Raw genomic sequence first — 27,733 nt, 5'->3', positions numbered from 1 at the left:
CTGTAGGCCTAAAAGATCCCTGACCCTGGGGTTAGTCTCATCTAACTCTCCCTTTATAGATTATTCAACTTCCTGTGAGGTTATGTCTTGCACACATGCAAAGCCACACACACATGTTCAGGCGGAAGACAAATCCTGATCTGTACCCTAGTTTTTCTGCTTCTCCTCCCTCTCTTATCAATAATTCAACCATCACTGATGGCAGCCCAGGCAGGGTAAGCCTGTGGACATAGCCCAGGGCTTTGAACAGAAGGTCAGGCCCCACCAGGGCCCCTGGGATGGCATTAATTAGATACTTCCTGGTGCCCACTAAACAAACACTTCCAAACTAGAGCTGCTGTCATTACCCGTCCCCTCGCAGCAGGTCCTGAAGTCTCTGACATATCCACACAATAACACCAACCGCTTTTGCCCTTAACTGCTCACCTGGGAGGGCTCCCCGTGTCAACTGTTGCCCCCCACCACCCCATGTGTTTAGCTCATACAGACACAGCTTTTATATTTTCATGTCTCACTAATACTGCATTGTTTGTGCTCTCCTTCCGGCCACACCTCTCCATTCTGACCCCCAGGATGACCCTAAGGGCTGATCCCTCCTCGCCATCCTCCTTCCTCAGTCCTACTCACCCTACTTTCTGTCCCAACACCTCATTACAAGAGTGATGGCTCACTCAGGCTGTCTGAGGCAGCCGCCTCTGTCCTAATCCGTGGCCATCCATCTCTGTGGTAAAAGGAGCAAAAGGAGATGGGCAGTATTGTAATGTGACTGTTAAGGCAGATAGATATATTAAAGAAAGAGATCAGGTTTTTTTTTAAAACTTGACAAACTTTTTCTCAGGTTAGTCATGCTGAATGGCTGAATGGCTGCTGGAAAGCGGTTTGATAACAAACTGTTTTCCCTCTGGGGTGCAGAAACATAAAAAAACATAAAATGTAATTGTTACATAATGCCAGTGTTGGCAGGTGTAGGTTAATGTGCACAATGTTTGCTGTTTTAGTTTTGCATGTTATCATGCTAACAATTCCTACTTACCACTAGACAGAAAGCAAAAAAAATATGTCTTAGTCTTACAGGAATTTGGTCAAATAAAGTATTGCATAAACTTAAACCTATTGCAACTCTGAGGACGACAGTTATCTCATTTGAGGGAAATAAACTTACACCTCAGTGTCTGTTAAACTGTCCTTCAAGGTTGAAACTCTGGGTTTATCAGCATGACTACAACAGCCATAAGGACCTAAACTTCCCTCTGCCCTTCACCCAAAGAACCAGTCTATCTGGATGTCTAACCACAGTGACCAACTCTACTGACACACACATAACTACGAGGCACAGTTTATCACTGAGGCAGTCAGAGAGGAGAGTGCAGAGCACACGCTTTGCCTTGAGGCATTCCTTGGGCTTGTCTTTCCAGCAAGATAAAGGATGAAGGAGTTGTCTTCCTTTCCCGCATAGTAAGTCAGATTTAAAGGGGAAACAGAGGGAAGACAAGATACCTCTCTCTCCTCTGCTGTTATCGATTGAAGACTAGCAGGAGGGAATGAATTCACTGCCGATCCACAGTGTGTCATCAAAAGCCAGATGGGAAGTTTAAAACTGGAATCTTCTATGTTACCCAATACCTGAGGCCTCTGGCTTGATAAAGACCTCGCTCTCTGATAAAAAACCACCAAGGGTATTTTGTGCTCTTTATTTTACCCCAACTCTAGTCAGTGTTGCTACTCCACTAAGACATTTTACACCTGAGCTCTTCAGTCCTCTATCCCTGACCTTAAAGCAGACAATGTCACCACACCAAATACAGGTTTTCCTCAATGAATTCCCCCTGCAGTTCCTTTTTGCTTTATAAATCCACAGCTGAAAACAAAGGCTGGTGGAATTGGATATTAATGTTGTTGCCATCAGGGTTGATTACTAGAGAGTGTGCACATGTTTGTGTGTGGCTGAGTGTGTTAGTGAGTGCAGGTCTGTGCTTGTGTGGACACTGCGTGGGCTGATGAATCACAGAATCTATTTTGGTACTGGAGAGAAGCAACGCTGAGCATATAATTACACTCAGTGAGTGACGGGCAGTCTGATGGAGACCAGAGAACGATGGGACCCTCAGGTTGATTAAAACACACTGATGAAAAAAAAAAAAAAAACACAAGCAATAACTTGCATTTACACACTTACATCTACATGTGTACAATCATACACAAAAATAGAATAGGACTCTGAGATTGCAAACTCATTTGAAGAGTGTGTTTGAGGGAGCCCTGTGGGACAGCCTATCTGAGGTGAAAATTAAACAAGATCCATGGCTTTTCCTTTGAGGTTTGCCCTCCGTGGAACCTGTATCTGTCATTTCCCTCCCGCTAAGCACCTTGAGAATAGGAGCCATCTTTTCAATCAGTATTGTCTTTATCTATAAATGGCATCTCCCATACACCTTTTGCATTAATGCGGCCCCATATCTGCACACTCATACCTTCATGTTTCATGGTTGGCACAGTTCCCTATTGTTAACCTGGTCAGGTCCGTGGCAAACATGCTGGACCTCATCTGTCCCTAATTCACCGTGGTTTTTATACAAAAAAGAATTATCCAGTGATTTCTTTTTACATGTTAGGCTGTTTATTCTGCATTTTTATGCACTTTTTTAGTTTTTATTCAATGTCATCCACACTGACTTATCAATGCCTGAAACTACGTTTTTCACAGACAATCTCTGCATCAAGTCACAAGCACTTTTCTTTGTTTTGGTGCAACATTGTGAAGCTAGTGAAATGTGCATGGTGTCTTGTTGACTTGTCTTCAGATGCTTACTACCATTCTTGTACCCTCTCACATTTTTATCAGTTCTCACAAGTTGTTTTTTTACTTTTTCAAGGCAATTGCTCATTATGTCACACAGTGCTGCATTAGAGACAAGGCAGGATGAAATTAAGAAACCTAGAATGTTCACCAGTTATAACTTTGTTCATGCAATAGCCTGATAATATATGAGAATCACTGTAAATCGCTGGTGCTCTCACTTTTCCTGTATTGAAGCAGAACCTTTGCGGCCTGTCTGACTTTATTAAGCACAAGATCAAATAATACAATTTTAGTTTAACAAAATTTACTACCATTTTCATTAAACATATTGTGATTTGCACTTGGATTTGTTGAGTATTGTAGAGAGAACAGGACACATTTAATAATTTTAGTTACACCTACAGCTTGATTTTGTGAGTTGGTTGAGTTGACAATTAGTTTAAATTTCTTCATTTTATTCAGGGGCCAGAAGGTGCTACTGACACACATCAGGTTATATATTGCATTGTTCAAAAAGTCAAGTCTCCTCAACATTTTGCAATCAAGTTTCAAATCTAGTTTAGGCTTCAGGCAGTTGAGTCTCATAGCAGATGAGTCCAAGTCAAGTTGGTAGATACAGCCTAACGGCGCTGCCAGCATCATGGATATGCACTGTGACAGACTGTTAGTGTGGGAGTAGAGTGCAATTCTAGTTGCTGCCATGCTATGTATTTTTAATATTGTGCTTTGTGTTCAGTTCACTGGAAGCCCTAGAAATAGAGCATAGATCAAAGTTTGACAGACTGACAATGTCATGGCAATAGCTCTAGTTCTTGTTGGCTGGTACCTTTTATTGCATGTGATCCCCCTCCCCATCCTTTATTTTCTGTCATCTCACTACTTTAATAGAAATGGCCAAAAAGCCATAAATATTTAATAGAAGATCTATGAAATGTTATATTTAATATTTAATCATCTGTACTCATTCATACATCATACCTTTTAAAGTACATGAGAGCAGAGGTCACAGTGCTCATATCTTAAAGGCTATGAAACTGACTTAAACAGTCTTAATAGATTCCTTTCTTGATCTTCTTTTTACTTCTGAAGACTTACATTCAACTCAGTACAGTGGGCATTAGGGATTCTCACTAGATGTTTTATTCAGTGCAAATCTTGTTCATTTACCAATGTGCTTTGTGCCAAGTAGACAGAGTTGTCTTCTCTCTTGGCTGGGAAATTTAAAAAAACAAAAAAACAGAAGGGGTTGCAGAAATGTGGGGGAAATGTGTGGCTGACCTTGTGTATGAATGTACACCTGTGTGGCGTGATGCATGCACAAATAGCACGTCTGTATCTGAGCATGCACCATTCTTTACTGTAATTACAGCGTATGGTGTGAACTGTGGCACTGTATGTTTATTTTTATGTGCTTTATTTGGGCCGCTTGTTGTCTGTGCATGTCTGAGCTGGCTAAGCAAATGCTGTGTGATTGTGTCACCCTGACTTTCAGTATGAGACCACATAGAGAAGCCAAGTAGGGGTCAGACACTCTCTGTTGTGTTGTGACAGTGGTGGGGAGGATAGAGTTCATTAGTGATTAGTGTGGAGTCCTTGGAGCTGGTTTCAATTACTGCACACAGCTTGCTACCAAAGCCATCTTGGGAGCCTAACTGCAGACCAAGCAGCAGATGCTAGATTTTGAGAAGACATCACTCTCATCAAACAAACCCCACCACAGCTCAATTGGGAACAGAGATGGGATTTGTACCAAGGGTTGCATTTATGATAGTAATACATCTTGTTTCTGAGGGATCGTAGGATACCGTGCACACCTAAATGTCAACATGTGAAGTGTTATCTGCCATCTTTGTGTTTTCCTCCATCTCTCCTCTCTAGTGCTCGTTTACACTGTTCAGGATGTGTCAGCCTGCAGATTACGTGTCCCATGAACAGGCTAATTTCCCGTTTTCATGGTCAGAGAAAAAGCTGTCAGTCTCAGTTTGTCAGATGTTATAAAAGCAAACCATCTATTAGAGCACTCAAACATGCATGTCTATGCACAGCTTGACACACAAGCATCAACACAGAAAAACAGAGGCACAGAAACACTCATCATAGCTCTGTGCAATGATATTAAGACAGCAAAAGTTGGGTGTCATATATGTCCTGTTATTAAATTAGGTTTGTTTTGGGACTGAGATGAGATGTTTTGGACATAAGTCCACATGTCCACATACTTGTGGCATAAGGGACATCTTGTGAAAAAGAAAAAACCTGAGCAGAAGCTCTGCTTTAAGGTTTTCTGGAGCTTTTGAGCACATCCCCTCATCTTCAGCAGCAGGCCAAGCTTGGCCTGTTGTCTTGGAAATGAAGTTCTGATTCTCTGTCTTATTTTCTGAGCACCTCCACCAGCAGATGTTTTATCCATGCTGGCTTAAAAATCTTGTTTCAAACTGTCTAGCCAAATAGGTCAAACAACTGTTCAAGAAGCTCTCGATCAAATCACACGACCTTTATCATCAGATGCCTGTCAGCGGCTTCTTTTTCAGGTTGTTTTTTTGGTCGATCTATTCTATATATCAGTGAAACTGGAAAAAAAAAAAAAAACCCTGGTTCTAACCAGAATGATAAAAATATCTGTCCACCCACGTCTGGATCCTTTGGGTTTCCAAGTTAAAAATCAGGACAGGAGACAAAAACAATGAACAGAGCCAGCAGTAAATGCATACATTTCTCTGCGAATCCATCAGAGACAGAAACAAAGAGATAAGGACAGGGGGGAGATCGAACAATGGGGGGAGAAGATAGGAGAAAAAAACTTCCCATTGCTTACTTTGAGAGAAGCAGCTACCCCTGGGAAAGGAGTGCTTCTCTTTTATCTGAATTAGTTTTCACTGGCTATCTAATTGTGGCCTAGGCCGACTCTAATGATAGTCACAGCTGAAGCACCAACTGCAACTGCTGGTTCTCTGCACAATGAGACCAATGTCGGATATTTAAAATCGTCTTTTTAAATCAGCAGATCATATTTAATTTTATCTTTTTGTTGAAATGCAGTTTCCACACTGCCCTGCGAGCGTGCTATGAGGTTTATGTGTTGATAGCCAAGTACAACAGTATCAGCGCCAATGACGTGTTCTCTGTCCAGAGAAGGCTCAACTCCAGAGGCTGACCTCTCAGTAATCCATAAACATCACACACACACACACGGCATGGAACTACAGACAGTTGGATTACCTCATAGACTGTTAGGACTTGTTATTTTACAGCTTAGCACTTGAAAATGCTGTATGGTGCCCATATAACAACAGAACCCTGACAAATGATACCACACCAATGAGAAAGGAAAATAGAAAATTGCATTTCAAACAGCATCCACAGTAGATCCACAGTGAAAAGACATCGCCTCTAAAATAGCCCCCTTCTCCTCTAGAACATGTTTTCCACCTGCTTAAATCACACAACCTACTCCAATGTGAGCTGAACGGTAAAATCAGCTTCTCAAAGACAAGATAAGTGAGATCAAAGCAGGCACAGCACTGCAGGAGAACTGTAATGGCAGCAAAGGATGTTCTGTGTCTTCACAAACAGAGGCCACAGTCCCAGCAACCCCAGTTCTCTCTTAGTGCCTAAGGTTTTGTAATGAAGGATCTGTAGTGTCTGGTTGCTCTGTCTGTCCCTCAGGTTGCACACTCACTGGGCTGAGGTTTGCAGATGTATTCAGAGTTGTCAGCATTTGGGTGGGTTCATTACCAGGCGGCATAAATTGTTGAGTGACCTTTTGCTCACTGTCTAAATTGACGGGTTTGTGAAAAGGTTCTGCTCTCTTGCTGATGGATCCTGGGGATGGTTGGCACTAATTCACACCAGAGAGGAAAACAAAGGCAAAGAGAGAATGAAAGAAAAGTGGAGAAAGGGGAAGAATGTGGAAACATGTGGATTGTTTTGACTTAACAGTGTGTGGTTTCACGCTGTCTTGTCATTTTACAGTTATGACAGCTTCGACGAAGCATGAAAGCTATGGCTGCTGACTGGGCTGGAGCAGAGGGCTCTTTGTGAGTCGTCTGTCACACGTCCCATCCAGAATTAATGATGAAGAACCCCAAAGCCCAAACTCAGCTTGTTGACGATTTTCCCTTACATCTAACCACAGCTTGTCCCACAAAGTTCTTCCCCTTCTCTTTTTTTCCCATCTTCCCTTTTTCTCAATTCATCACTCCAACCCTGTGGTACTTCTAAAAAGTGTCAAAGTGGACTTGCTGTGGCATCCCGAGCCAGGTGTCCTGTCCACCCTGTGGTGATACGGACATCATTCAAAGGCAATGTTTAAAAAACCTCTTGTGGATTTAAAGAGTTCAAAAATAAGTGGACACAAAACACTGGCCATCGAATCAGCCCAGTTGCATTTTGCATTTGTTTTCTCAGAAACGTATGAGGAGGGCAGTCAAGGACTTTCTGTTCTCAGTGCTGTTACTTCAGTAAATTACAGGCCCTAGTTTCCCACCTCCAAGCTGCAAACCCATATAATTAATACTTCAGTAGACCTGGGTGTCTGATTTTTCTCTTCGCAGCTCCTCTGTTCACCACTTTCTTTACACTCTCATAATAGTTCAGCGCCTACAGAACTTGGTTTGGTCTGGTTCCCAGAGCTGTGGGGAACAGTGATGTAAACATAAAAAAAAACTGCTTATATAAAGAAACACTTCAGCACTTTAGGTAATATACATAATTATAATATACTGGGTTTTTTAACAAAAATGAAAATACCAACAGTACTGTCCTGTAGGGCCTATGTTAAATCTGAAGCTACTGCCATCAGTCTGATCACTAATTAGCCCACTAATTAAACTACAAGTTTAATTAAACTAAAAGTTGAATTAGTAATGACAACAGGTTGAGGATTATGTGGGGGGTTTTTTTCTTTTTTTTTCCTTTTTTGCCAAACACTGTGAAAGTTCGCAGAGTTAAGTCATCATCATGAGGTTGCCAGGAAGTTAAGGGTCAGGGTAAATAGTAAGCTTTAGGTGTGCTGATAGCTAGATCTTGTTCACTTTAAACTAAATGTTACTCCTTTCTGGTCTTAAGTACTAAGCTATGCTAACCAGTTGCTGCCTGCAGTTAAAGCAACTACTCAGCACATGTGACCAATACAAAACTTTAGGGTCATCTTGCTTATTCTTTATTTTTTCCCTCTTGTAACCTTCTTTCCAATTTTTATTTGAAATGTGTCAAAACAAATTCCCCTCTATCCCATCATTATTTATGCCCATTTGCTGTCTTTCCATTACTGTCCTAACACCACACTCTTTCTCCTGCACTCTGAGTTCTGTTTTGTTACAAACACAGCCAACGGCCTTTACCCCCTCTTGTGTTCCTTTGCAATCTTATTTTCCCTCTTCTTCTGCTGAAACAGTTTGATTTGAATGCAGAACTGCAGCTTTCTCAGACTCGATTTAGCTGCGGGCTGTCTATTAGATCAAGGCCTTTTGCTTTTTCATCTTTAGACAAGGAGAAGAAGAGGAATGTCCCCAGTTCCTTGACTGAATAGTGCTGGGAGCTGCCCGGCCTTTTGGCTTTGCCCAGAACATCATCAAACAGAGGCAAGAAAGGGAGAAACAAGTGAGATTGAGGAGCGATAGACAGAGCGAAGATCAAGGTCCCAACGGAGGCCAGCACTCCCACTCGCTCCACGCTGATGACTCAGAGAAAGGATATCTGCTGGTTGGCTTAGCCTCAGCTGTACAATTCTGTCTAACGGGCAGAGATGTAAAAGAGAGACTAGCTCACCTCCTGCTACAATATAACCCAAGGTTCACTGAGTGACAGTGCAGAATGAAAAAGCACCTAATGAAGCACTTTATAGTACTATGTACCCCACAATGTTTCTATCTACTGTTGTACAAAACTTATGATTAAATACTGTTAGAGGATGAGTGTTGATTATACTTGATTAGTGAAGTTCTTAAGATTTATAAATGTAAAAGTCATCCTTCCTAATACACCTTCTCTCAACCGGAATAGTTCAAATTATATTTTAGCCCTGACATTAATCTAGACAGAACCTGCCCGAGGTACCACTGTTTAGGGATGGACGTAATATACCTAAGATATATAAACATGTGGCCGTACACAATTACTCTAAATACATACCATTGCCAAGTAAAAGCACAGGCTACATTCCAGTATTAACATGACAAAATCATCAATTATCTCACTCTTTTTGTTTGTTGTGTACCTTCATTCTATATGTATAGATGTTTAGGAACTGCACACAAATTGGCTTAAGGTGGTGAAAAGTGAGGCAGTGATGTGTTTTACCATTTTGCTCCATAAAGTGTTTTTCTGGGCCCAGTTCAAACATTAAATTACTGCCATAAATGTAACCATGAACTGCACCTCATCCAGCAAATATCTCCCCCACTTACCCCTGCCTTCCACAATTATTCATTTTCTGGGTTGTTTTTCTCTCATTCACTATGGATCGTGTCAGATTGATCATCAAACAAACTCTTCCATGTACAAGTAACAGGACCCTCATTTAAACAACACATACAAAAAGCAAAATGAGCTTTATTACAAAAAAAAACTATTGGGAGATAACAAAATATACAGTACACATTACACTCCTTCTGCAGTAAACTCACCTAAATATGCATCACCTTAACCAACCAAAGCCTCCTTAGTTCAGTGCATTCTAGACATTTGCTCATCCTTTCTAATCTTACTTAACCATCACACTACTCAGCACTGCCTTTAAGCACTTTTTTAATTCTTGCAAAACATATTTGGCAGATCCCTAAAATAATATATCATGCACTAACACAGGCAGTAGCAAACGTTTAACAAGTTGTATACACACGCACGTATGGTGTTGATTCCAAAAGATCTCAAGAGAGACCGCAGAGGAAATGGTCTCTAAATGTTGCTGCAGTGATGTTGTAATGAGCCTTTGGTGGAGTTCAACACATCTGTCATCTGTCAGAGCCACCACCCATAAAGGTTAAGGGAATTTTTCAGAGTAAGCAGCACACAGATTGTTAAACCCCTGCAACTGACTGAAATTGTGGGTGCCTGCAAAATTGAATGATTGACCTAAAACTGGATGTGTATAGACTATTTTTTTATAGTATAGACTATAAAAAAATAATAACAAAAATACAGGCTTTAAAGAATTATTTCATTCTGGATAATATGGAGCTGAGCTAGAGGGCTATGTCCATCTAGTGTTCAGATGCAGTAACTGAAATAGCATCATAGATCATGTGGGAGGGGAGAAAAAAAAAAAAATCACATTTCAGTATGCAGGTTACAGGAACACATTGTGGTTTCCCTTGTTAAAAATACAAGTAGCAACGTGTAAATATGTGACTCAGTATGATTTTATTCTTCAACTGTCCTCACACAGCTGTGCATTTATCTGCTGGTTATGTCAGTTCTTTCAAATCAGAAACGGCAAAGAAAAAAAAAAAATCTATCAACTTTTTTTAGTTTTGTAAATCTGCTTCGACCAACATTTTTATTTGGCATAATTTAAAATCATCTCAGTTAGTTCATTTATACAAATATGCTTTTGTTATATATAAAACAATTACAAACAAATCAAGTTCCCAGTGTAAAAGCGTAGTACCACACACTCTGGGACACCGACTGAGAGAGCCCACAGGTATGTTCCACTTCAACAAAATGATCTGAATGAAATCAGGACATGGGAGAAAACACAAGCTCACCACAGTTGACAGTTTTGAAATAATGTGCACTTACATTTAACTTTCCATACACCAATCTGGGAAATGTTCACATCTTTAGGCCGATGTCAAACCTGATCACTATTATTACACAAAACCTTCCACTCGTGTTGCACTTATTTATTCTAGACACTTTCTATAAACAGGCAACAATCTAGGCTGAATTATTATATACCCTACTGGAGTAATTAAAAGAAATTAACTGTTGTAAAATGTTTGCTATTATTACTGGAAGAAAAAATTGAACAACCAGTCATTCTATAAAAACATTTTATGAAATGTGTAAAAATCCTCAGATGTGAAAAGCCAGGTTCTACCAACGCAGCTCTTGCTAACCGTATGTGCATGTTGTGCTTGTGCCTTGCCCCCGCTGCACCTTGCAATATAGGGATGCAAACCACAATCTGTTAAGAGCTCTGGGCCACAAGTGTGCTGCTTCAGAAATGCACAAAGATGTGGCATGCAAAATGTCAGTGTCTTACAAAGAAGCCTGCAAGAAGAATGTGTTTACTGACAGGAACTAAGGCAGAAGGCTTCTGAAAAATGACGAATATGAAACCCAAAGTTTAAAAGGTCTCTTGGCATTTGCAGTACTATAATGACGATCTCTGAGTTTGACAAAAGGAGCATCACTAGTCTTTGGTTTAGATAAGGCACCTGACCAATTAAAAGGTTCCTTCTATATTGTAGAGAGACTGCTGTTGCGTAGTTACAAAGCAGCTCTGACATTGCTTCTTCCAAGATGGAATGATATTGAAAAATCTAGAGAATATATATTTAAAAAAAAAAAAAAAAAAAGGATGTATATAGCCTAGCACAAGCCATTTTAAACAAGTTCTGGTATTGTATGCTATACTCAGTTATGCAGTGGTCACAGTGCTGACTTAGATGTAAGGCAATATTATAATTCAGGAGAAGGATTATGGTGTACTCGTAATACTCAAATTTGATAAACAACACACAAATACGTAACCGGTCAAATAAACAACCTATTACAAAAAATATATTCGACTTTGGCCAATACCACACCCAAAAGGGTAAAACATTTGAGGAAAAGGAAAATCATTCAAATTCAACATAATTAGACAAAATACCGTCACTTTGACCCCACCCTGTCAAAAGATCATTCTTAGATGTATTTAATGGCACTCTGTGTCAGTTAAAAAATAAGACAGCGGTAAGTTGTACTACAACCTGTTTTCCGATAATGTCACATCAAGTCCAGTAGAAGCAAGGGTTAATTTGACAAAAGCCTTATGACACCTGCTCCTTTATTACTGAAGAGGGACAAATGGTTGCCTGCTTTTAATGAGTCCCGCTTATCTTCAAAAGCCTACTGGCTCTTCCATGCATGGCAGTGAGAGCAGTGCAAGAGGCTGGAGAGCCTGTCAGACAGTTCAAACATGCCAGAATGCACGGGGAACTGCAGCTGGAGAGTTTAGCCTCTAATCTGTGCATATTGGTTAAGGGGTACTGGCATTTGTCTAGAACTCAAGCTGCTTGAAATTAAAACTTGTTCACCCTCTACTTGACCATTCATTAAATCGAAATAGGCAAGTCAAAGCTTGGTGGTGATGATGCTTGAGACTCATGAGATGCGACCTAGGCGAGACTATGAGGTAGTCATTATTGCTCTACCTGAACAAAGGCAGATCTCTTCTCTCCAGTCAAACAGGGTAGCTCGGTTGTTTGGTTCGAATGTTATTATGGCTTGTGACAACCATGATCAGCATTTTATAAGGCAAAGCAGAGAAGCTATAAATCTAGAACAAATGTAAAATTGGAAAAAAGTGTAAATATCAAAAGTTAAATTTTAAGAAAAATAGAGGAGATACAGTCTGTTGCCTCAATTCTGGCATAGTCACTTTGGTGATGATGGCAACGGAGAGAAATCCTCAGGAGATGATTAAGGAGCTGAAGAGCTAAAAGCATCTTAACTGCTGAAGGTGTTATCAATGCAGCCAGTTGACAACCTTCGTTCCTCAGCCTTCCTTTGCATCTGTGGATCTCCATCATCTCTCTCCACAGTTCAAATCTGGAAACAATTTATTACAACAGGACACACTTCTTGGTGTTCTTTTTTGTGACTGGATACAACACTGCTCTCACAGCATCAGCAAACACTTCCCTGACACCCTCCTGTAGCAGAGCAGAACACTCCATGTATTTCACAGCCCCAATCTGCTTGGCCAGAGCATTGCCCTGTTGTTGGGTGGTAGGGGCCAGGCCCTGCTCCTTCAACTTCTTCACTGTTTCTGCATCACCCCTCAGGTCCTTCTTAGTGCCCACAAGCAGGATGGGCACATTTGGGCAGTGGTGAGACACCTCAGGGTGCCATTTGTGCCTCACGTTGGCATGGGAAGATGGGCTGCCAATGGAAAAGCAGATGATGAAGACGTTGGTCTGGGGATAAGAGAGTGTGCGGAGGCGGTCATACTCCTCCTGGCCTGCTGTGTCCCACAAGTTTAGGCTGACAGTGCGGCCATCCACACTCATTTGAGCACTGTAGTTGTCGAACACTGTGGGAATGTACTCTTCAGGGAAGGCATTGGTGGTATAAGAGATAAGTAGACAGGTTTTACCTACTGCTCCGTCACCCACCACTACACACTTTATGGTCTGCATCCTACGACCACTGGGGCTGCAGCACCTGACAACAGATAAAAAGGAACCTGGTTAACTTTTAGCTAATTACAGTACTGCGAGCTTTCAGAAAACTGCTGTTCTTGGCTTTTTTCCCCACGAGCGACAGGGCTATGATTATTACACTTTTAATGGCACATGTAGAATTGCCGGTAAGTAACTACGAGAGCAGAGTCTACAGAAAAATAGCTTTTCACCTAGTTAGCTTCTGCTAATGTTAACCGCTGCGACTTAGCATGTCGAATTGATAAACGGCACATAGGTCAAAGTTAGCTACAATTTCAGCCGTGTACTGATTAGCATAATCTGGAAACTTTACAGGCCTAGTCCCTTAACAATGGGCAACATGTGAAATGCGAGTGAAACGAGAATTTTCAGGCGTTTATCATTTCGTCCTGTTCTCTTATGATACTAGGCGTTCCCCTGCTGACTAGCATCAAGCTAAGGAACTAGCGCATTTGGCTGCTAACAAGCTAGCTAGTTAGCAAACAAGTTTAAAGTTTATTTGCAACCCAGTTCTCAAAAACGCACGTTGCCGACACGATAGCTGGCCACTTGTAACTCAAAAAAATCTCTTCTAGTCTGACATATATTTCAGAAGTAGTACATAACTGTAACTATGAATTTTGAAGGATTTTCTGACTTACCGCCACTTGGCTTTCGATCTCTTTTTGCCTGGTATAGTCAATCACAGCCGCATCCGGGGAGCTGTCCGTTACGTAAAACGGACGTACGGAAAAAATACAAACTGGTACTTGTAGTTTGATTTAGTGAAATTTGTTTGTAAGACGCCAGGCGGCGTTGTTAATCTGTTCTGTTACCAATGATTATTCCCAATTCCACGTGATCTTTATTGACAATGAAACCCAGGAGAATATGATGGAGAAGTTAAATCTAAAAAATAGTAACACAATCTCATGTTTTAGTTTTGGCTTAACTGCAAGTGGGGTTAAAAAAACACAGTTCTATGATTACACAGCAAGTTTTATTTTTGCCTGCCTGCCTAAATGGTAATTTCAAGTGAATAACGTTGCTTTAAATAGTTAATCTTTAAGTAAAAATAAATAATTGCAAAAATGCTCCATTATAAGTAAAGGTACTACATTAATAATTTCCTACTTTAGTAGAATTGACAGAAAAGACAAAGCAAAGGCACTGACACAAAGTGTCCACTTTTTAGATCCAGGTATTTTAGCTTGATTGAGAGGATGTTATGTTAACAATTTTCTCTTGCTAACATTATTGGGTAGCTTAAGGCTTCATATAAGATGGTAAAATATTTTATTTTAAAGGTGAGGGGGCTAAAATAGATAACAATAAAGTTGTACTCTGGGCAAGACACTGAACCCCTAACAGCCCATTCCCCTCCCCAGCTGTGCAGTGCCGGTTCAAGCCCGTTAGAAATTGGGGAGGGTTGCATCAATAAGTTAAATGCCACTGTCTTGCATTCTTATAAAGTATGTAAATGGTATAGCATTAGACATGACATTAGTCTCTGAACAGAACTAACAAAGTTGTTTGATAGCAGTCTCTTCTAGTCAAATCTGTCTCAAACCAACTTGATTTGTTTAGAGACAACAAGAACATCCAGGAGATGGAGCTCCTTTAAATACAATGGGACGTCTGTGGACCAAACCTATACCTTTTCTTAGAATGTAGACTTCATTTACAAAATAAATATTGTTCTTGTGGAGGAGCTTCAAAATCATGGCAAAAATTACAAATCAAAAGATTCAGGAAATAAGGAGGAATCTGTGTGCAAGGGACAAGGCCAAAGGTCAAAACTGGATGCACGTGATACTGTATTTGAGCCATCAGGTAGCACTGCAATAAGAACAACCTTGATTCTCTACTGGACATCACCACATGGGCTCAGGAACACTTCAGAAATCTGTCTGTGAACACAGTTCGCTGTGTAATCCACAAATGTAAGTTAAAGCTGTATAATGCAAAGAAGAAGCCATGAGAACACGATCCAGAAACGCCACCGTGTTCTCTGTGGCATAGCTAACAGAGCTTAAAACGGTATTAGGCAAAATGGTCAGATGAATCAACATTTCAAAATTTTTTTTGGAAAACCTGGACGTCCTGTTCTATGGACTAAAGAGAAGAGGGATCATCCAGCTTGCTATCAGTGGACATTTCAAAGGCCTGCATCTCTGATGGTATGGGGGTGTGTTAGTGCCTATGGCGTGGGAACCTTACACATCTGGAAAGGCACCATCAAAGCTGAAAAGTACATAGCATATGTTGCCCTAAAACCTCTCTGTTTACAGACAGTTGTTAAGAGGGGATGCTACACAATGGTAAACATTGCTCTGTTCCAACTATTTTGACTAAATGATTGCTGATGTGTTGCTATCAAATTCAAAATCGGCTACTATTTTCCATGAAATGTAAAACATCTCAGTTTCAACATCTGATATGTAGTTTATGCTCTATTATGAATAAAATATGGGTTGATGAGATTTGCAAATCGGTTACATTTACGTTTTATACATCTGCCCAACCTTTTTGGAATTGGGATTGTACTTGGTCCTGCAGCCCCAGAGACCCATTGATGTCACACCTATACACTGAGGCAGGTTAAGAGGCCAGCAGTGCCCAACAACAGGACTCTCAAGAACACAAAGAGGCACCAGTTTATTGCCTTTCCCAAGAGGTTCTGGCGTCACTGTGGTCTATAAAGAGAGAATTCCCACTGGGACTCTACACCCACAGTCACCCTCCACCCCAACCCTCGGAACCCCACTATTCTGCCAGGAGATTCCCTGGGACATCTGTAGAATTTCCATGACAACAGCCCCTGACAGGATTGGGGGTGACTATGTCGAGAGATGCAGAAAAGGAAGTTCAGATGAAGAGGGAGAGAGAAAGATAGAGTGACAAGATCACAGAGGAGAGCAAGATGCAAGAACTGCTCTTGAACAAGTTAGCGAGCTGTTGAAAGTAAAAGCATACAGGATTTTTTTTATTTATGTGATCTGATTAGCACCTTTACAATAAATAACACTTTTCTTCAGATCACCATTTTTATTAATCTTCTCTTATGTACAAATCCACATAATACAATGAAAAAAAACTAAAGCTATACAATAAAGGTATAATATTTTGATATAAAACTGAAATTACAGTATCATCTCCTCATGGCCTCTTCTTCAGTTTGTAAAGTGCATCAGAATATCAAGGCCTCCCAACAAAAAAAAACAAACAGTTCAATAGAGTACCAAGTTAAATTCAGACTGCAATACAGGCATGCACTGATCACTCAGAAAGGTCACAGTATTCGAAACATTTGAACAATTTTCTAAAATAAAATAAAATATTTTTTTCTTCTGTGGCAGTGAATGAAACCATTCTCAAAATTACAGTTCTTACAAAGCATACTCTAGGCACCTAGTGTTTGCATGGTTGCATCAATTTTGCCAACTTGAAACAGGTGTTAAACTGTTCTACATACAACAAACAACTTTTTTTGTGTATGTCCTATTGCCTGCAAAGGACACAGATGTAAAAAGAGGTAGGATTTAAAGGATTGTTTGTACTATTCTAGAAGTAGGCGACAACCATGAGATAAAGTGTGCTCAATGCTCCCAGTGCAGCTCTGTTTCACCTACATAGGACCTAAGCACTCAGGACTACTAACAAACTTCACAGAAGTAAAATTTGCAGAACTAGAGCTGAATCAAAGCAGACGCTGAATGATGACTAACTCTTCATGAATACCCACAATTTATATATTAGAAAGAAATCCAACAAACAGGACAGTAGAGGCACCTGTTGAATTTCATCACCTCCAAAGTGGCTGAGATACTGTAGCTCGAGGCAGCTTCGGACCAGGTATTCGGGACACTGTAGGGATTTTAGAGTTGGTAGAAGATGGACTCGTGCTTGTGGTCTTGGCAGTTTTATTTCGGGCAGCAGTTATGACGGCCGTGCGTATGGTTTTGGCTGTGGCAGAGGATGGTATGTGGGTTGTGCAAGGCTGGGCAGGAACCTGCGTCTCAGAGTTTGGGGCAAGTCGTTTAGACACACGAAGAGGAGATCCTCTAATGAAGGCTGGCTGTTTGCTGTCAGAGAGCTTTTCTGGTACAGATCTGTTTGATGACTTGCAGCCCAGGGTAAGCTTTGCTGGATTCTGAGTCTCACTTACAGTCCTCTCCCGTGTACTGTTACTTCGTTTTACTTCTGCCTGAACAGCAGCTAGCCGTGTACCAGAAGAGGAGCGCATGGATATGCTGCGGGAAGTAGATACCCGTATAGCAATGGATGTGTTTGTAGGGACTGGGGCACCATTTAAAGGCTCATTTTTGGAGCGGACCCTGGGAATGCCTGTGCTGTTGGAAGGTCCAGCACGTGACACAAGCCCCCTCTTGGCCAGTATTCCACTACGCACAGGGATTTTCATGGTTCGAGTCTCTTCCTTTGATCTCGGATACCCTGTTGATGTCCCTTCACGCAGGTCAACCTCCCTCTCTTTCCTCCATTTGGAGCAAAGGCTTGGTGCGGGTCGTGGGAGGGGGGAGGCTGGAGGTGACATGGTGTCATAGGATCGGAGGCCTTTCACAAGAGTGTGACACTCTAGGCTTTCACCAACACATGAGTATGACTTTGTAATTTGTTGTGCAGGACATGGCAAGTCAGATCTCTCCTCTGGCTGTGATTGGCTGAACTCTGGTAGACTGGAGGGCATCCAGGTCTCCTCCACAGGTGTTGATGCGGCTTCTTTGTCTGGCTGCTTGTTTAGACTAGGCAAATGCATCTCAACACTTGTCTCTCTTATCTGTGGTTCTGGCTGGACTTTATCTAGAACATTTACAGATGTTTGTGCATCAGATATCTGGTACCTTAACAGCCCAGCCATTGTGTCACTTTGAGAAAGTATTCCACGCATATGAACAGACTTAGGTAAGGACTTTTTTACAGAAGAATCATCAGATTTATGTTGAGGAGGATGATTATTGTCCGTTAGTGGCAGACCAAACCTATGAACTGAGGCCTGGCTTTTAATACTTAATGTAGATGTATCAGTATTTAAAGCAGCTTGATTACAGGAACCAGGTGAAGATTTAGTGCTCATCAAAGCTACGTGTTGAAGTGAAATGTCTGCTCCTTTATAGAGTCCCGTTTCCTTCAGCTGGCCTTGCAGCACATAGGAAATGTTGTCAGGCCCTCTTTGCTTGTATGCAAATTCATGCTCATTCTTACAAGTGCTAAATGTATCAACGTGTGAGACCATAACTGCTTTCATGCTCTGGTTATTTTGGCTGGGGCGAGCACTGTTCCTGCTACTTAGAACAGATTCTTGCTCAATGGGAGAACATGTGCCATCAGTCTCTGGAGAACTACAAAGGACAGTGGTGTTCTCTTGGTCAGAAGAACTGTTGGAGTGATAACTGGTTGATGTTGGGCTGGTTCCCAGCACAGGGAAACTCTTGAGCATGGACGAGTTATGTGTGTCATTGTGGGGGCGCTGGGAGTGTCTTCTGGGGTCCGAGCTTCTCAGGCTACGACGATTCCAAGTATAACTCAAGTTCTTCTCCAGGAGTTTCTCCAGTTCATCTTTGTTCTCTTGACTGTGAGGCTCTCTGGCAAGGCTCAAGTTCAGGTCCAGTCCAGTACAAACCGCCAGAGAGCGACGCTTTTCCACCATCTCACGCTGACGTTCCAGACGTTTCTGTTCTTTCTGTTCCCGCTCTGCATTCTCCTAGAGAAAAGAAAAAAAAAAATCACTTGTCAACTTTTGGAGTCTTAGTGCTGAGTCCAACTTACGGCATATTTTGTTCATAAATATATTAGATTAATCCATAAAAATCAGACAGAAAGAGATGGATATACTAATCGACCAGAACATTAAGAGAACAGTGTGGTTTTAAAGTGGTGGACAGGGGTTAGTATGCAAAAAACTTAAATGCTGGGCACAATTAAAGTTGTATGAAAGAATACACACTGCTGATAGCTATGGACTTCCCAGAATGCCTATGCTAACTCATGAGCAACACCTAAAAAACACCAGATTGTGTCAATGTTTGTGTACAAAGATATAGATTGTAGAAATGAATCACAAGACAAAAGCATCTAACCTGGACAGCTCTTTGAAAGCGGAGGCAAAATAAGTGGATGACCCTGCAAGCTTCTTCAAGTTTGAAAGTGCTGTCATCCTCACAGAAGAACTCCAGCAGAGCCTGACTCGACATCTTCATGCCCTCTACTTCATCCTCTGCCTCCTTCAGACGCTCCTCAGCCACCTGCTCACAAAAGCAGAGGCATATTTTTCCACATTATGTTTCCTACATGTATTACGCTTTGTAAAAAAAAAACATGTTAAACTCTGAATCAGAACTTGGCAGGTGTGTCAAATATTTCTTGTATACCTCCAGGAAAGGTTGTGTGTGCTGCTGAATCTCTGTCTCACTCTGGATGTTTGCCTTCAAGGCAACTACTCTGCTTTTTAACTTGATAACGTCCTCCAGCACAGACTCCTCACACAACCTACAGACGAGGAAAAGACAAAATACGCAAATATACATTGAGAATTGTACACAAAAGAAAAAAGATGAGCATACAAACACGCTTTAATTTTCGAAACAGAATAAGGAAGGTCATTCTTTTGCACACTGCAAATAAGTAGATAATAGAGGAAAGAAACACAAACAATGCTCAATTCGTCACCAGAGCTTCAATTCAGTATCAGCATAAGCATGACACACTTTCATTCAGGCAGCTAGCTGTTGCTAACAGCTGGACACCTTTTTATGCTGATGCTAAAATGCAATAATGTACATCATTTGTTTTGGCTGCTTGCTGAAGTACATTGATGTTATTAAAGCAGGACTTGTATATTCCCTCAGACTGAATCACTGTTGGATCAACTGGGATCTGACCTGGAGGCGGGGCCAACATGACCTAGTTGGCTGGGAAATGACAGCAAACTCTGGTCCTTTTTCACAGCTTCCTGTGGAGACAAACACAAATGATTATCCAGCTATTGTTTCAGAAGAACCAACACGTCATTTGCCAATGTTGACAAAATCATATGCTCTGTGGAACAGTCTGGTTCAAGGGCCTTTAGCAGCTACTGTTCTGTAAACACTTTGTGGTGAGAAACAACTGTTCCTTGCAAAGACTCTTGAAACAAAACAACCAAATATTTTCAGGCAGTACTATTAACACTTTTTATTTCCAAGGTCCTGCTTCTCACAATTAGTTTTATATTCAATGTGCACCTTCTTCAAAAATAGTTACAAGATAAAAAATACGGTAGCCTGTACAATTTACATCTAATTTTAAAAAACATTTGGGATGATGTATAAAACATAAATAAAAACAGAATGCAATGAGTTGCAAATCTCATCACTCCGTATTTTATTCACAATTGAACAAAAGCAACATATCAGGTGTTGAAACAGACATTTTATTTCATGGAAAATATGGGGTTGTTTTGAATTTGATGGCAGCAACACGTCAAAAAAACTGTGGAAAAGTAATTATTGCAGATAAAAACTAAATAAATCGAGGAGCAGTTGACAACTTATTAGGTTAATTGGCAACAGGTCAGTAACGCGACTGGGTATAAAATACGCATTACAGAGAGACAGAGCCTCTCAAATGTACAGAAACAATTTCAGAAAAATGTTAATCAACGTAAAATTGCAAAGACTTTGAAGAGCCCACCATCTACAGTATATATTTTATCATCAAAAGATTTAGAGAATCAGGACGAATCTCTGTGAGCAAGTGACAAGGCCAAAGGTCAAAAGTGAATGCATGTGATCTTTGCACCCTCAGGCGGTACAGCAATAAGAATAGGCATGATGACTACTGGACATCACTGCATGGCCTCAGGAGTACTTTCAGAAACCACTGTCTGTAAATGCAGTTCACCGTCTAATCCACAAATGTTAGTTAAAGCGGTATCATGCAAAGAAGAAGCTGTATGTGTTGCCAATAAAAAACTTTTTGCACATTATAACATAAAAACATCCGGCAACAAAGGCCCAGGACAACATTCCTCTCCTAAACTCCAGCAACCGGTCTCCTCACATCCCAGACATTTACAGACAGCTGTTTAAAGAAGAGGGGATGTTACACAATGGTCAACAACACCCTGTTCCAACTTTTTTGAGATGTGTTGCTGCCGTTGTTATTCATAATGAGCTAATATTTTCTATAAAATGGTTGAATGTCGTTGGCCCGGTAGCTCAATGGGTGGAGCAGTAGAATTGGATGTAGAAGTTGCAGGATCAAATCCCGGCCCAACAACCAGGTGTGTCCCAGTTAGAGAGACACTTGGCGCTTGCTCCCAGGGTACTGGCCCGTGGCTGCCCACTGCTCCCCCAGGGGAATGGATTAAATGCAGAGAAAGAATTTCATTGTAACATGTATGTCCAATATGTGTGTGTGCTCTATGACAATAATGGTTGTTGTGGTTGTTCTTCTAACATCTGATATGCTGTTTATGTTCCATTTTTTTGAACTGGGGCTGTAAAAAGCAGTTTTACCTTTATTTCCAAACTCGTAGGTTATACTTTATCTAAAATGCAGTTTTGTAGGCATTTCCTTCTGCCCCTGTTGAATATTAAAGAATCTTCTTTACTACATCTTGATTTTAGTTCTTACCATGGCCACAAAATGCAGCAGATTCATGCCTGGCTTATTGGCTTTGGTGTCAGCTAACTTGAGCAGGGATGAAATTCTGAATCCAGCAGCATTTCCTGCATATCCACCCTGAGAAACCGCACACAAGGTCAGAATAACATAGACACACATGCAATATGTGGCAGCCTTAAACAAACAGTTAAACAAAAACCAGGTGCCCAGTCAGAGTGACGCCCCTGAAAACACCCAGATCATTAGTGAGTGGTGTGTTATACACAGATAAAGAGAAAAAAAACTAAATAAAGCACTCACAGCATTCATATAGTTCCCAGCTTTCAGCACCAGACGAAGGATGGAGTGTAACTCAGGACAGCTGAGCAGTTCTGGGAGAGTAAAAAATTCAGATAAATTCTCAAGATTCTGAAGATTTCAACATGCAAGCAGACACAAAGGTCTTAAAATGAGTCAGCAATTTTGTTTTTAAGATTGAAATTCAGGCTAAATAATTATATAAATCTGTACAAAAACTATAACGTATAGAAGTAATGCATTTGCATTCTGCATCAGAAGCTTCACCACAGCTTCTGAATAGGAGCAGCATTCCTGTGAGGCCTTTAAAGTGGTGAAGTACACAACTGTTACTTTACCTCTGGCCGCCTCCCTCAAACATCTGGCTGCCACACACAGAGAGGTCACAGAAGGGTCAAACTCTTGTTGCAGTATCATGGCATCCAGACGAAGCCGAAAACTAAATGGAGAAGGAAAGAGTAGGACAGATGGATAAACTGACAGGGGTAAGTGATGATGAACAAAAATGAACCTCCAATCAATCATCAGCTAAACAAGCCCATGTCATCACAAATTGGAGTTTTTGAGCAGGAGAAGTTTGTCAATAATATACACAGAAAAGGGCAAAAATACAAAGTAGTTAGGGGATATTTTTGGTGATTTTATCCAATATAGGTCTAAGATGGGCTGTACCTGGGGACTTCCACCAACAGCAGCATGAAAAGATCAGGCTTTCCAAGCCATCTCCGTTCCCCACCAAACCTCCTCAGGCGGGACTCCTGAGAAAGACCAGATGCAGAGTAAAATCTGGACAACAGCCTCAATTAAAAAAAAAAAAGAAGAATCTGGAATACTAAAACCCAACACGTCAGTATTTGTCAATTCCAAAACCTTCTCCAGACATCATACAACATGTTGTAATGGTAAAATTTTGATCATCCTAACCAGAGCCAGATAATGAGTAAGAAGGAAAGTAAGCAGGGGGGGAGGGTTTGTTGCATTTGTTTGACAAAAAACAAAACAAAAAGTACTTTACCTCCTCAGTGTCAGGCAGCAACTTGCGAAGTTCTGTGAGCTTCTCTGCTCCATAACGGTCCCCAGCTCCCTGCTTGATGTCCTCAACTATCTCTGTAGGAGGCCTACGAAAAAAACATTTTTAGAAAGACGTTGTTAGCCATGGGGATATCAGCCTGAGAAAAGTCATGTCACCCTCCAAGAAAAGTCCTGTTGTGAGCATTATCAGCCCCAGACCTTTGTTTTGTCCCACATAATACTGAGGTTTATCCTTTTCTTATCAAATTATCAGGGAAGGATTGTTGATTGACTCCACACTGGCGGCACGAATGTGGCATATCCACTGGGCAAATAAAAGCTAGACATACGGAGACGTCTGAAGGCCTTTTGGATGTCAAGCAGCCGCACCAGACCATGACTTACTTCCTCTGAGTGACACATCTGTCCTCTATTCTAGTGGTTTTCCATTACCTTCTCTCTCCCCCCTAAATCTTACAGCATGACACACATGCTCATTCTCCGTAATGTGCACGCTACCCTTTGTGACTTTTGTTCCCTAACATATTCTTCTCATTCATAGCATTCATAAAATTTACATCCATAGCTAACTTGTTAACATTTATGACAAGAACATTTCAAGTTAGGCTTTGAAGATATCCACAGTAGACTGAGAATCAATTATTTTCACAAGAGCTTCCTTTAACAATGGAGATGTGGTTAAACACACTTCTATTGAAATCAAAGTGCTGAGTAAAGAAGCCCACTGTCACATAATAAAAAGATATTAAAAGTACTACTCAGGCACTGACATCTGACAAGACAAAACCCTATTCTGTTTAAAACGCGTTTAGAAACCAGCCTCGTCTCGGTCCTGAACAAAGGGCAAACAGGCTCCCAAAATGTTTGTGTACAGAAGAGGCTTTTTTCACAAAACGACTTTCCCTACAAGTCTTGACAAATCTAGTTTAGAAAAGAAGCGCTCTTTAGTTGGGAGGCACACAATCAAGTTTTAGAACATTTCACACTTGCATAGGAATAAAAATATAAAAACAAGTTTCTTTCCTTTATTTGTCTCCTTTCTTTTTTTAACAGCACAAATTCTGATATCAATTATGTTTAGAAAACAGCCCTCTTCATTAATAGAACTGCAGCTGTGTTTGAGCCAGTGAATAATTCTAAAGAGGCTTTAAGGGGTGGCTGAATATGACAGGCCACCAGTGGGGAGTCTCTCTGCTGGGGGCAGCTTTACCATTAGACACTCTTTAAGGGCATCAGCAGGTGTCAACCCTGACTCCTCAGGCTATACCCAGCCTCTTAGCCACCACCCTCCTTGAAGCCCCCCTCTTCTAGTCCAGCTGCTCAGGGTAAACACTTTTCCGCACCTGTCCCCAATGTACTTGTTTCCCCTCCCCGGCACCAGACATCCTCCCTCCTTACGAAACTTCACACTTACACAGACAACAATCCAATATATGGCCACACTCCACGTTGAAACCTCAACTGAACCATTGTTCCCCTGGGCACAGTTGGACACACTTCTGTGTCCTGCGCTAGTGTTTTTGCTAATGGTGACCTTGAAAAAGTGCAGAGAAAAAGGCTAAAAGCTTTCTCCTGATTCTTAGGTAAAGGACAGCAACTTATGACTGATTTCATTAAAGAATGTGATCCAACAGTCCAAACCCCAAAGGAACTAAACTTGGAATTATAAAACCAGAGCACATTTTAAAACATTTGCTCAAAGCACCTAAACTATTCTAAATAATTATGACCCAATAATTTGCTGTTCAACCATTAAATTGATTACTTTTTTAGTTCTAGGAAAGGAATAAGAAGGCTTACATCTTGAACTGGCGTAGAAATATTCCAATGTTCATGCTGCGTTTAGAATCCAATAGCGAGATCTAAAATAAGGCAAAGGAAACTAATGAGGGGAGGAAATTCCAAAAAATGTTACTGTTTTTGTCCATTAAATAAAAATATCACAATCACCGCCATAGCCTGACCTCTTCAGAGCTTTCCTGGGAGAATTTACAGTGCAGCAGAGCAGAGCGGCGTCTTTGAGTGTTGGTTCTCTCCTGGGGCTTACTGTCCTTCTGACCAAACAGCTCATCCAATGAATGGAGGTCAATAGGGAACTCTTCCTCATCCGGGGCTGCACCAGTCCACACACTCTTCCTCCCCTCCACCTTCTCTTTGGGAATACGCTCCCAGTTGAGCTTCCTCAGGCGGCTCCGACGGGCACTGTCTGTCCGGCTGAAAGGGGGGGAGGAGGACGACGCAGGGAGAGGAGGAGGTGGAGGAGGAGGTGGTGGAGGTGCTAGGGGAGGCAGTGAAGGGGAGACTAGCACCGCATGTGAGTCCATGGCTGTCACTTCCACAGTGTCATGAAAGACTGTGTTCCATGAAAGACGTGCCTCCTTGATGGCCACAGACAGGTTGATGAGCATAAAGGAAGCCTGGTTGTTAGATAGTGGGGTATTTAAACAGTCACTGTTCAGCCAGTCAATTAGGTCTTTTCCAGTTTTTAGCAAGCTGTAGTTCAAAGGTCCATCAGTAAATTCCTGTCTAGAACACAAAACAACAAAAACCTTATCTCAGACATTATTGAGCATATAAAGAGATTTTACTTCATCCTGGAGTTTTGCAACAGTTTGCAACTCAGACAGGTTGAACTGCGGCTGGTGACCTCACCTGAGTATGTGACACCTGACTTGCCTTCTCCTTTTAGTAACAAGGTTCCTGTGTATTGACAGAGCCAACAAGTAGTTGGAGCTAAAAATCTAATCTCTGGTTCAACTTTCTGTGGAAGTTCAAGGCGTTTTGGGGAAAGTACAACCCAGGGAAGATGAGCCCCAACCCCCCAGTGAGTGTTTGAACAGCTTGTTCCATCCTGTTCAGTTTCACCTCACTGCCTGCTTACACACCTCCACCATGTGCCCTCTCCCTTCTAATTAAAATATACATGGAGACACCACAGGCGAGTTAACGTGCATGTTTAACCACAACGCTGTGAAACAGATGATCTCCTGCTTCAGAAACCGTGATTTTACAATACCGTCTGCTCGTTCTGGGAGCTTCACCTCTCAAAGCCAGTTGCACACACTTGCGCCAGCAAGTTTTAAGCAGGATTACTAATGCAGGCATGAGTCATAGGTTTTAAGTTGCTAGTTCTGGGGAAAGTCTTCAATCATGATATGACTTTGCAATTACCAAAACAACATCCCTTCGGCCCCTTTCGGGTTCTTAACATGAATCACAACTTTTGGGAAAGTGTTCAGGGATGCGCTTGAGTGCAGAGCTGTTCGTGCCCCGCATGGATGCGCTGCGCAACCCGCCGCCGGTGATTTTAGTTTCCATCGTTTAATGAGATCTGTATCTTAGCAAAACCGTTTGACCAAATGTTGTTGCTCAAGAGCGCGTGAGAAGGATAAAAAGCAAAAGTAAAAGTGAGTGAAAGAAATGAAATGTGCAAAAAAATAAATAAATACTAATCATCAAAAACAAGCTAAGTTTTACATCAGATTAAAAACAACAAATTGCATCCTGACATATTTTTCGGCTGGGAAAAAATACGGTTCTTATAAGCATGTAGATTATCTGAGACATTTGGCTTTAGCTGTCATTGAAAATGATGCATCAGTCCAAAACCACCAGAACGTCGCTGAAGTCATTTTCGCGTCTGTGATTTAGGACAACACGGTCCTTACCTGCCGTTAACGAGTCTACTTCTCCACTGCGATACCTCCACAATCCAGAGCCACCGGCTTCCACGAAGATTTACAGGAAACTTTCACAAAGTTTTTTTTTTTAATTTCTTTTCTGTATCTTCCTTTTCCGGTTGGTGGTGCCGCTCCACTTGCTGCAGACCTCTTGTCTCTCTCAGCTTGCAAGGAAACTTCCACATAGTTCTTTAGGGAACGCGCAGGCGCGCTACCGCTCTCTGATGTTCCATTATTGTATCCTCCCAGTTCCCCGGGGGCGGATTTAGGGTTTTCAGGTGGGAATACAGTCTTCAATCTTTAGCTCTCCACTTTAGTTCCCTTCTAGACCCTTTAGTTCGCTTCTGACCCGTGGATTAGTTATTTATATTTTGAATAAAATATTTTTTATGCTTGTTACACCTCCTACGGTGTTTGTGAAATGCATTTTGTACTTTTTGAAACTATGTACGCATAAGATTTTAGCTTACTGTCAGATCTGTATGACCTATTAAGTCTCTCTTTCAGGTTAATCATCACGGTGAGCAGGAATCTGATCGGTAATTGGTGCAGAAGGCCTTGATCACGCTAAGAAGAGCACGGTGAGAACGGGAGAGAGGGAGCAGATGGCTATCAGATATGGGAAATGATTTTCACGTCTCCTCCCTGAATCAAGAATGTCATGCATGGGTGAAAGTCAGGAAGCTAGAAGTCCCTCTAAGGTGCTGAAATGACTTAGGTGCTGGGATGTAGACCTTTCATCTGAGGTGCTGGAGCGCTCCTGGCCCCTGTCACCTGGTGATCCTGCGTCCAGCTCAGGTAGCCTTTTCACAGGGTATGCTGACAGGCAGTCTTCATCACTTTTTGCACTGCAGTAATTAGGGGGTTATGACCCCAAAGATCTGGTTATTGTTGCGCATGTGCTGTGCAGTAGGGCATGTTATAGTGTTCTGGTGCCAGAATAA

At 41.4% G+C, this 27,733-nt stretch overlaps 2 protein-coding genes across 5 annotated transcripts; both read right to left on the bottom strand.

The window, feature by feature from the left end:
* Positions 1–9,319: 9,319 nt before the first annotated feature.
* rhogd (ras homolog gene family, member Gd) lies at positions 9,320–13,889 on the bottom strand. The gene is made up of 2 exons (XM_067518524.1): positions 13,818–13,889; positions 9,320–13,177 (listed from the first exon to the last, which is right to left on the bottom strand). The coding sequence occupies exon 2, from the start codon at positions 13,150–13,152 to the stop codon at positions 12,577–12,579; it is 576 nt and encodes a 191-aa protein (XP_067374625.1). The 5' UTR covers positions 13,153–13,177; positions 13,818–13,889; the 3' UTR covers positions 9,320–12,576.
* Positions 13,890–16,190: 2,301 nt separating this feature from the next.
* fhdc2 (FH2 domain containing 2) lies at positions 16,191–26,971 on the bottom strand. Of its 4 annotated transcripts, none has more exons than XM_067518519.1 (12): positions 26,778–26,971; positions 25,074–25,635; positions 24,910–24,971; positions 23,093–23,195; positions 22,750–22,835; positions 22,416–22,516; positions 22,081–22,151; positions 21,790–21,897; positions 20,055–20,125; positions 19,545–19,662; positions 19,254–19,418; positions 16,191–18,877 (listed from the first exon to the last, which is right to left on the bottom strand). In XM_067518519.1, the coding sequence occupies exons 2-12, from the start codon at positions 25,515–25,517 to the stop codon at positions 16,961–16,963; spliced, it is 3,246 nt and encodes a 1,081-aa protein (XP_067374620.1). In that variant the 5' UTR covers positions 25,518–25,635; positions 26,778–26,971; the 3' UTR covers positions 16,191–16,960. The 4 variants fall into 4 exon arrangements, with proteins under 4 accessions (XP_067374620.1, XP_067374621.1, XP_067374622.1 ...); XM_067518520.1 differs by lacking the exon at positions 26,778–26,971 and adding an exon at positions 25,762–26,755; XM_067518521.1 differs by lacking the exon at positions 21,790–21,897.
* Positions 26,972–27,733: the final 762 nt, after the last annotated feature.

This window comes from Channa argus, chromosome 10 (genome assembly GCF_033026475.1).
Source record: "Channa argus isolate prfri chromosome 10, Channa argus male v1.0, whole genome shotgun sequence".
Classification (NCBI taxonomy): Eukaryota; Metazoa; Chordata; class Actinopteri; order Anabantiformes; family Channidae; genus Channa; species Channa argus.
The sequence above is the reverse complement of the archived record's forward strand: the minus strand, read 5'-3'. Positions and strand labels throughout refer to the sequence as shown.